General features: G+C 37.0%; 1 protein-coding gene and 1 pseudogene across 1 annotated transcript; one reads left to right on the forward strand and one right to left on the reverse strand.

Annotated features, from left to right (window-relative positions):
• The first annotated feature begins 1,049 nt into the window (after window positions 1–1,049).
• Window positions 1,050–3,849, forward strand: LOC113315513 (annotated as a pseudogene).
• Window positions 3,850–4,791: 942 nt separating this feature from the next.
• Window positions 4,792–9,457, reverse strand: LOC113319542 (alpha-N-acetylglucosaminidase-like). The gene is made up of 17 exons (XM_026567797.1): window positions 9,116–9,457; window positions 8,737–9,025; window positions 8,506–8,627; window positions 8,290–8,375; window positions 8,035–8,129; window positions 7,807–7,888; window positions 7,574–7,680; window positions 7,475–7,505; window positions 7,216–7,333; window positions 7,067–7,114; window positions 6,839–6,948; window positions 6,648–6,750; window positions 6,448–6,546; window positions 6,229–6,339; window positions 5,894–6,138; window positions 5,546–5,783; window positions 4,792–5,454 (listed from the first exon to the last, which is right to left on the reverse strand). The coding sequence occupies exons 1-17, from the start codon at window positions 9,344–9,346 to the stop codon at window positions 5,083–5,085; spliced, it is 2,487 nt and encodes an 828-aa protein (XP_026423582.1). The 5' UTR covers window positions 9,347–9,457; the 3' UTR covers window positions 4,792–5,082.
• Between the last annotated feature and the right edge of the window lie 1,698 nt (window positions 9,458–11,155).

Consider the following 11,155-nt stretch of genomic DNA (forward strand, 5'->3'; position numbering starts at 1 on the left):
AGTAGGTGCGAGCGTTGGCCGGTATGAACCGGTTTTTATTCCATCCGCATCCAATCCAATTCACCACGAATTTCAAATTTGGCATTCGCAGCCAATCCAACATCCAACGGATCCACAGATATACGGATTGGATGCGGTCGTGCGGATAATTCAATGGATTTGTATTAGTTAAAATTTATAATGAAAAAATAAAATCAATATAGATGACTTCTTATAGAACCTAAACATTTTATATATGTATATAAATATAGAAGTGCCATGGACAACACCCCAAGCAAACACCTTAAAAAATCCAAAACTATCTATATATTTTCTGGAAACTATATAAATCCCCTTAATCTAACGGATATGGATGTCCAACAAATTTTCAAGATTGCTTCCGGGCCCAATCCATTATCCGTTGGATTTCAAAAATCTCATCCGCATCCAATCCATTAGCGAACGATCCGAACATCCATCCGCAAAAGACGGTTGGTCCCAGTTAAATTCGCGGATTACGGATAAAATACTCACCCCCAGCTAAGAGCAAGCAATTTAGCAGATGAAGCCTACCGGCCCCAAAAATAAAGTATCTAGGCATCACGTTTCAAACATTGGTGGGGGATATATAGTAGGAAATACCATATAGTCCTAGGAATAATATATTAGAGAGAGTCTAGTCCAGTTGACTCAGTCATGTGTCTGTTTGGTCATATTTTGGAAAATATATTATAGTTTGGTCCTAGGATGATGTCACGGATGATGTAATTGTTATCTTGTAGTGGCAGAAATAATCTTTTAGATTAGGACTATATATATAGTCAAAAAGTAAGAGAGAAGAAATCATTCTCAGATTTACTTTCTCTCTCCTATATTTTTAGATCTAGAATTTCTCTCTCTTTTTTTTCTTTTTATATTTCTTCCTGCTATTGTTTGAAGATGTGAAGATTTTTTTTTTAAGATTTGATCTGCTGCTGCGTCTTTTAAATATGTTGAAGATGAAGACGGCGAAGACGACGTTTTGTTTGAAAAAAAATTAGATCTGAACTCGTGTTTGTTTGCTGTTGAAGATGGCGTTTGAAGACGACGAATTCAAATCTGCTGATGAAGACGACGATGAACTTGTGTGTTGTTGAAGATGAACTCGTCAAATATGATTCTCTGTTGGTATTTGTTGTTGAAGATGAACCCTTGAAATATGTTGATGTTGAAGATGAACTCGTCAAACCCTAAAAATCCGCTGCTGCTGTTTGAAGATGAAGATTTATGTGTTTTGTTGTTGCTGCTTAAAATGAAATCGATGAAGATGATGAAGAAGATGAAGATTTATATGGAGTTCATTTCTGGAATGAACTCTGTTTTTTTAGGTTTTTATATGGAATTCATTTCTGTAATGAACTCCATTTTTTTTAGGTTTTTATATGGAGTTCATTTCTGGAATGGATTCTGTTTTTTTAGGTTTTTATATGGAGTTCATTTCTGGAATGAACTCTGTTTTTTTAGGTTTTTATATGGAGTTCATTTTTGGAATGAACTCTGTTTTGTATATTTTCTGAAAAAATAAGTAGAAATTAATAGGAGTTCATTTTGACGAATGAACTGCTACAAGAAAATAAATAAAAATTAACACTGAAGGGTACTTTTGTCTTTTTTATATTTTAAATAATTATGCACCAAACAGTAAAGGGGTTTTTCCCAAAGAACTAAACAGACATGGGTCCACCTAGAAAAGGACCAAACGATATTTTCCTCGGATATATATCCCACCAATAGTACTTATTTGTACTTGGTGCGGGCCAATAATAATGCGAAGCAGGTATTTTTGCCAAAATTTGGTGCGGGCCCGGACACCCACCATCTGCCCATGAATACAGTCAGATGCATCTAAGATTGACTAGATGAAATGCCTTGCCCAAACCGTCTCGGCACCGATTCACCCTACTATACATCAACAAAAAAAGATAAAAAAGAAAGAAAAAAAATGATAATTTTGTGTATCATTTACTCGGAGTTACAATTATCCAACGGGGGAGCTCGGGGTTGACCAACCCAGGCACCCTAAAATTAGCAAAACTAGAAGAAGAAAAAAAACTCATTGATTTTATCACGTGATCTACCTAATATTTACATTTTATATAATTTGTTTCAGTCTCGCTCATTTTTAAACTTTGGCTCATTCACTGTTATTATCAGTGTGCCTGATGTCACCGTTACTTTTAGATTTAATATTAGCGTTATTGTTCGATGGCCTATTATTTTCTACTGGATTCTGGTTAAGAGATTCTAGCTCTTACGAAAATCACTTTTCACATTTTGTTTGTATTTAGTATGCGTTATTTGAAGACTATCAGGTCTAGCCATGGTTTATTTACTAAAAGAAACAATGTATCATTACTCAGTAGAATTTAAACTTGACCCGCCTGAAACAGATTAGGCAGCTTATCGAAGAGAAAAATAAAATTTAAATTTTAAGAATAGGTACACCCAATGGCTAGCTCGGCACAACCGCCTCTACAATGCTGAAGAGTGGCTGTCACGTTTTGAGATTTACCAGGCGAATATAAAGTTAATCGATCATGTCAACTCCCAGAACCTATCATACAAGTTGATCGATAACAAGTTTGCAGATATGACTGATGAGGAGTTCGGAGCTAAGTATTTGGGTTTGAAGACCTTTCACGGTGTCAAGATTGAGAATGATGACGATTTTATAAAATTGAATGCGTCGAAAAGATTACCAAAAAATGTAGATTGGAGAAAGAAAAAAGCAGTTACCCGAGTCAAAGATCAAGGCGATTGTGGTAGTATTTTTGCCTCTTACCTCATTTCATTCTCAAATAATTTACTCCCTCAGTTTCAAAATAGTAGCCAGGTTTCAGACTATAATTTTGAAACGAAGGAAGTACGTAATGTTTGATGACACTGACCTAAATTTTTACATAATCTATAATTTTGTTTTACGTAGGAAGTTGTTGGGCTTTCTCTGCGGTGGAAGGCATAAACAAGATTAAAACAGGAAAATTGGTGAGCTTATCAGAGCAACAAATTGTCGATTGTAACGGAGGTAATGATATTTTTGGAAAACCAGGATGCAATGGAGGATTAATTAATCTGGCTTATGATTATATCAAAGAAAATGGTTTAACAAATGAATCTAGATACCCTTATAAAGGAATAGACGACATTTGCAAGAAGAAACAAGTAACAGGTAAAAAGAATTCAGTAACTATAGCCGGTTACAAACAAGTACCTGCGAATAATGAGAAAATCCTTGAAGCAGTAGCTGCTCAACAACCCGTTTCAACAGCTATTGATGCGAGGAACTTGGCCTTTCGGTTTTACTCTAAAGGAATTTTTACCGGTGATTGTGAGGATAATCTGAATCACGGTGTAGCAATAGTTGGATATGGCGGAGGAAGTAAAAAAAGAGAGCAAGTATTGGATTGTGAAAAACTCGTGGGGTGTGAATCGGGGTGAAAAAGGTTATATTCTAATGAGTCGTGGTACCAGAAGTAAACAAGGGCTGTGCGGTATTGCCAAGACAGCGTATTACCCGATAGCAGGTGGTGATGTTATACGTTTTAGAATACGCTCATTTTTAATACGAACATGGAGAAGAAGTGTTAGGAAAATTTATGTCGAAAAAATAAATTATAAACATGTGGTAATGTAAACTGAATAATGTTATCTTATGTCTAAAAACTATTGTGCCTCCTTATCTCATTATAATCAATATGTGAATTAAATTTTGCACCACCATCTTCCAAAGTGCAACTTTTCCATCGACAAGAGAAAATTGATCAATCTCTAGAACTCAGTGACAGTAAAAAAAAAAAAAACTATCATTATGTGTAATATACTCAAATTTGTGCAACAAAGAAAAATCAAGAAAATCACTACAAGAAAAACAGAGTAGAAAATCAAATTAAAGATGATCAAAGAATAGATGACATTCCTAATAAATTACATGAAGATATTTCAGAAAAAAAAACCTTCATAACAGTCGTCCTACTGTTTCTGGGTTCTCTTATTGTATTTCTCTTTGACCCATTGAAACCCCAAAGATGCACCTTCTTTAACTTTCTTAGCACCACTTATCGCAGCTCCTTTAGTTTTCTCCAACCCATCTCCAATTTTCTTCCTTGTTCCTTCACCACCACCACCAAGGGTCACAGTATTTTTCCTGCTCTTCTTGTTTTCAGACACCGGATCCGGATTGTTGTAATCCCATTGATCAGCCCATGATGCACCATTTGAATCGTGTCCTGCCATACCTCAAGAAAATGGATGAGTTTTTGTTGTTGAAGATCAAAAGTGAGACTGGTTTTTTCAGAGTTTATCGAAAAATATAACAAAGTTCTGATTTTGGTTGGATGTTTGTTGAATGACCCTGTTAAAGATTATTTATAATAGTCTGGTGTTTGTTGGCTTGAAGTTTTTGTTTATGTAATTAATACCCGCGTTGACAGTAGAATCAACTGCCAATCTTTGCGTGTTGAACCGAAAGTAAGGCTTTTGGTCCAAAGAGGTTTCCGGGAAGACCATTGAACAAAAAACAGACGCATCATCTGACGTCTGAAACCTTTAAGCGGTTGAATTGAATCTTTTTAGTTTATTTTTTTTTGTGGCGGCAAAAACTATGATTTCCCACTCGTGCTCTTGTTCCCTCCTTTTTCTTGCTTGTTCGTGGAAACCCACTATGAAGATACCTTGGCCTAGCCAGGCCAACCACTGCCAACTATATGATGACTGTCTAATCTAATCTATGAAATGTTTACGGTGCAATTTGCTCAATTTTTGGTAAAAAAAAGGAAAAAAATAAAATAATGAAAAGTATCACTTTTCGTGAAACGGAAGTAGTATCGTTTTCACGATTTGTGAAGCTTTAAGAATAGAGTACCCGTGAGAGAGCACCAAACACGACTATCTATCTATATAGCATGACAAACAACAGAACCATGACCCTTGCGACTAGTGAATTGCCTCATTACAGTGCAACCACGAGAATACCGCAAAAAGATGCAGTTACATATTGCACGCCCCAACGCCTAGCACCTCCGCTCAGACTACTACTAGACTTGTACATAGATATCATGGATACAATCATGCTCGACTTAGACCTTCTGTTTCCATAAAAGCTTCATGGTCATGTACATCATTGTTCCGAAGGTACTTGTCATAGATCCATCTAGAGGTGTTGAAAGCATCACCTCTACTTTTCACTGTGTATATGTTTCTACTGTTCTGCCAATCATTGGTCAGCTTGATCCACTTCTTCCTCCATTCATTCAAGGAAAACCCTTGACCCTTCTCTAAACTCTCTAGCAAGCATCTGAAATAGATAGCTGCCCGGGGACCGTAGTAATCTCGTAGGAGTCCACTCCAATACTTGTTTCCGTAATCACGAAGCAGACTGGCTTCGTTCATTGTGTTGTCAAACCACATTGTTACTTGAGTTCTTGCATTCCACTCAAACTGCATTAATTAAATCAAAGGTTTTGCTTCCGTTATCGTGATGTCATTCCAAAAGTGATTTGATTATGGATACAGCAGTAAGAAAGTTTACCTGTTTTTCCTGTTCTGGGTTTTGAGCAAGCTTCTTTGAGCTCTCTAACCAGGGTCCTAAAAGAAACCCATAGTGGCAAGCTAAAAGAGTGTCCATGTCATTCACGACATCCAGAAAATGCTGGCTGTAGAGAGAAACTCTACCGATATCCTTTAATCCGTATGCTTGTATAACCTTTGAAAACACTTTGTTCGCATATTTTGCCAACGATTGTCGTGTGAGGTCAACAATGTCATACCTGCCAGAGCCAAGGAAATGCCATGAGTGGAATTACCTTTACTCAGAAGTTAATGAACACTCATTCTGGATTTTCACTGTTGCCAGAGGGAAGAAATGAGGTAATGATACCTGTAAGTCTGAATTTCTGATAGTTTAGCCCCATTCTCAAGGAGAAGTTCTAATGCATGTATAACATCTGCAGTTGAATACCACAAATGTGGTCGCTCAAAAGAATTCTTCACATTCTTCTTCGATTGTCTGCTAGATACTTGTTCAATTAAACCATGAGCTGGTTCTATAGTGGATGTTTCTTCTAGAGAAAAGAAGGATGGATCAACATCTGGGAACGACACAATCACATCCCTATTTTTGTCCTGTTTCAGCGAAACACAAATGAAATTGCCATAAACATTTTTGCTAATTATTGGAGAAATGAAGAACAATTGGACAATTCAGGAACTTACATAGGCTCCATCAGTGCAGTTATAGACTGTGTGATACAATATATTCCACGCGTCTTTTATTAATGGATTTGATCTACCATATCGTCTCATTGGATACAAATCAATCCATGCCTGGAAGAGAAACAACTAAACCAGTTGAGTTGAGAATGCTCTACAAGTTCGCCAGATATGGACGGGAAAGTTGAAAAATTGAGGAACTTCTATACAATTTTGCATTACCTTTACATCAACTTTCTTATGATGAAATGCCATTTCAGACATTAGATCATATACCACAGGATTCTGTTCGATACCTTCCATGGACATTCCCACACCAACCTACGGAAAGAATGGAGAACGATTATAAAATACGACCAAGTTTTGTGCACCTCAGTATCCATCACAAAGAAAAACCTTCAGTGAAATTTATAGAAACTTGCCATGGTTGAGTTCTCACTGATTCGAGCTTCAACAGGTCCAGATGCTACTGCATCTAGAACCCCATACATCTCGATATTTCCAGCAAAATTATGCAGCATACACCTGTTAACAGTATGGTATACAAATCAGATGAATAAAGGCAGGAGCACTTTATAGCACATCTAGAGAAAAGGAACTTGGTAAAACTTTCCAGATGTAAGGAACTCCATAAAACTGCTCTGAAGTAATCCATACGGGTTTTACTTCAGCAAATAGATCGAGGAGGACCAGTTTCCCAATAGGAACGGAATGTAGAAGCGCCTGAAATGTGAACGTTGCCAATAGTAATTCATCAAGAGTGCTACAAGTTTAAATCGGATATAAACTATCTGAATGGATGTTGTCTACCAGTTAATATTAGTGGAAATGTTGAGATTACCTTCATTTGTGGTGGCCTCCAAAAAGGATCATATGTAAACAACCACCCCTGGGAACAGATTGGTAGTTTTCTTAGAAAATTACTTGCAAGTAGACTTTCGGAAGTCAAGATGATATATTTAAAAGTTACTGAGAAAATTAAGAATGCACCTGCATTAGCCAAATGGCATCAGCATCACCACTTTGTATTCCCTTATATATTGCTGCACCTAAGGAGGAGATGTAGCCTGGATCGTCCACTGGAGGAGTGTTCTCATCAAAAGTGTCACTGTGAATTCAAAATGGAGCAAAAATTTGTCTTGTAACAGGTGGAAATTCAGGGGTTCAAAGAATTATTTTCAAGAAATGAGATGTACAAATGAGTGGAACAAATCTAGATGCATTTATTAGCAAGTGGAATAGTTAGTACCAGTTGTATATGTGGCCGCTCCTACCATATTCTGAAAAGAAAAACAATTCAAATGTCACACAAGAGAGAGAGGAGGGAGGGAATAGAGAGAGGGAGCACCTTTCAGTTGTTGCTCGATGAATGTTTTCCCAATCTCAATGAACAAGGGATCAGTTGCATCAAGAAGATATGTGCAGCACCACCTAGAGTCGCCGCCGACTGTGAACCTAAAGCAACATGAAGAAATTTATGTAAATTCAAACAGATAGCGAGTGTTATAGATCCCGAATGCTGCAAATCAATACTGGAGTTTCGAGTATGGAACAGGTGTCTCAAAAGGAGATGTCACACACCAATTTCCCAGGCGTGTTATCTTTGCTGATGGAAATATGGATTTCAATGCTGGAGGAACATTTCCAGAAAAGGCTGGGAGAACTAAAAACCACACAAGAAAAGCGCTAAAACATCATTGCAGAGAATACGAAATACAACCAGCACCTCAAAATTTCCCACTACATGCAAAACAGTTATTGTTTGGTAATCAAGAGTACCCACTCATTCGCAAGGTTACGGGTTAGCACCTGGAGTCATTCCCAGTTCAAACATTCTAGCAAGAATTTTCTTCTGCATAAACAGCTGCTGATCAAGCCAACTCTGTGGTAGTGGCCCACCCCACCTGTCATTGAAAATCAAATTTTAACATTGGATACACAACAAGATATAACTAAGAAATGGCTGTGAACAGTTCTGGATTTTTCCTATCTTGTGAATATTTGAAGCAAAAACAAGAAGTGGAAGTACATCACATTCGAATTCAAAACTGCCTATAAGCTCACCCATGTAAATTCCCCATACGCGACCATGCAAGAAATGCAGGTCCACCAAAGAAAGTACTCAACTCTGAATTGCTGATATTAAAAATCTACATAAAATGGAATGATACAAGGCGTTAATACTGTTCTGAATGTGCTACAGAACCTAGATATTGAAGGGAAAAGAGTCTTCATCAAGATCTGATACTTTCTTAGCGCAAGAAATGTGAACAAATGTACCTGGAATACTTTTTGCCAAATAGCCTCTTGCCCGGTAAATGCTAAAGGCAAATTGATACCTTGAAGTGCCATCCAGTCAATTTCCTTTTCCCACCTATCCCAGTCCCACCAGGCAAATGTGTCTACAGAAAGAACAAACCAGAATGCAATTACAGAAATATACTTACTAAATTGGTAAAAGCGACACCAAATTTAACTGGAACATAAACTATTCAGAAATAAGTAGCTTACAACTAGATGTAACAGCATTCTGGTAGTAATTCCAAGGAACGGGTCTCTGAATCAGCACTCTGGCGGCTAGAACACGGGGAAGCAATCCTGGTTTAGGCACTGAATACAGTTGTGCACCACCAGTTTTATCCCAAGATATATGAGATCCACACCAATTCTTCAGATACCAGTGAAGACCAGCTGACAGTTCTACTCCACTTGAGCCTCCGATTGTAATTTCAGGACCCCCTTTTGTTCGGTAAGACGGATGGTTTCTGATAATAAAGCAAGACTTTCCTCCACATAGCTCCTAAACGATAATTTAAGAAAAAATGTAAATTTCAAATTTGGGGGTTTCACTAGAATTTTCAGTGTCAACTAAATTGATTCAAAATCGCACCTTAGAGACAATATAGAACTCGAAACTCGAAGAATGAGTCGGAAGGAGCCTACGAAGAACCCCTTGAGCAGCAGCTACTTGAACCAAAGGCGAAGCTCTTTCTTTGTCCTGAATTTTGAGAAGCTGAGAAATGTGATCAACTCCAACAGTAGATGATAGAGAAGTAGATAACAAACCACTGAAGACGAAGATGAGAAAACTGAATGAGGTGACATACGTTGAACACCACATGGCTGATGAAATTCCCAATTAGGATCAGGAAAAGCCCTGATTTTGTGAAGTGATTATAGGGTTTTATGGAAGTACAAGTATTCATACTGAAGAAATGACAGGAGAAGATACAAGGCCGGCTTAATTTAGTTTGTTAATTGGACAGAGTGAGCGAGGGGATTCGATCTCACTAACTGACAAACCTCTCTAGGGTAGTTGAAATGGCGCCAATCAGTGACATATATGTTCCCAAATTAAAAAGACCAAGAAAAATAGTGTGTGTTCTCTAAATTATCCCTTTATTTTTTATTTTATTTATTTTATTTTATTTTGATAAACAAGAAACCGTTTCAAAGATCATGAAAGTAAAAAACTTAATGCAGTCTACGAAAAATAAAAGTTTTCACCCAATAATTTGGATGTCAGAAAACAAAATTTGAGACGCATGAGATTGAAAGGAGTTAAAGTGAGGGTTCGGGATTTTTGGCATGTATTTAGAAGTCTAACCAATCACCCTTTTGTGAACGATTTTCTCAAATGCCAACATATTTCAGTTAAGTTACGATGAGGTTACTATCACTTTACACGATGTTTAAAAAATCCTTAGTGTTACATTAAAAGGTAAAGTCGAGTGCCCTGAAATAATGAATAGTGTAGTGAATCCCATAAATAAAGAGGATGTTAATACACTCATACAACAACTCCTAAGAGTAGAGGATCAAAAAGAGGTTGATGAATCCCTGGATTCAACCTTAAGTTGACTGTCCCGAAAATTCAAGAGTATTTTTTTTCTTAGAGCCATTGGAGCTTCTTCGAGTATTTTTTTTCTTTGCCTGTAAATCTGGTGATTTCTATCAGTTCGTTATCTCCAATTTTTTAAACTTGTTGAGGACATCTAAAATTATAATTAGGCAGCACAGTTCTTGTGAATCTCTACAGAGAACTTGGCATCACGGGTAGGAAGGGTAGCCGCTAAATTGCAGGATGTATTTACCTATTGCATGTTATACTTATATCTCTCCATGTTGTTGTTTTTGTACTAGTTAAGTTTCATAGTTCTTACGCTTCCTTACTTGTAGGTTTTGTTGTATGATCACTTTCCCTTATTGGGTAGGGCTATTGTATGCATATATTGCAGACCTGATACACGAAAAGTTGTAAAATGGGTCCGACGATGTTTATGACCCATTTTTCAACTCTTTGTTCACCGGGTTTGTAATATATGCATCTAGTAGCCTTACCCAATAAAGGAAAGTGTTCATACACTCAAACTTACAAGCAAGGAAGTGTAAGAACTATGAAACTTAACTAGTGCAAAAACAACAACATGAGGAGATATGAGTATAACTTGCAACGGGTAAATGCATCAGGGTACCGAACGTGCTTGCGAAACCATGTTCTTTAGAGAGATTCACAAAAAATGCACGAACCAACTATAATTTCTGGTATCCTTAACATATTTGAGAAGTCGAGCATAATGAACTGATATAAAATCGCCAGATTTATTGACAAAGAGAAAAAACTCAAAGAAATACACGATATAATCTCTAATAGTGTATTCATTTTCCTTAAAATCTTTATCTTTTCCCTTGAATTTCTCCCTCAGGATAGTCAACTTAAAGTTGAACCCAGTGTCGAACAATTTATCAACCTTGTTTTGATCCTCTACTCTTAGGAGTTGTTATTCAAGTGCTGGCATCCATTTTATTCAGGGAATCACTATACCGTTTACTATCTCATATCACAAGCCTTACCTTTTAGTGGAATACCAAGGATATTTTAAACATCATGTAAAATGATTTTTAACTGAAATATGTTGGTATCTAGGAA

Source organism: Papaver somniferum, chromosome 10 (genome assembly GCF_003573695.1).
Source record: "Papaver somniferum cultivar HN1 chromosome 10, ASM357369v1, whole genome shotgun sequence".
NCBI lineage: Eukaryota > Viridiplantae > Streptophyta > Magnoliopsida > Ranunculales > Papaveraceae > Papaver > Papaver somniferum.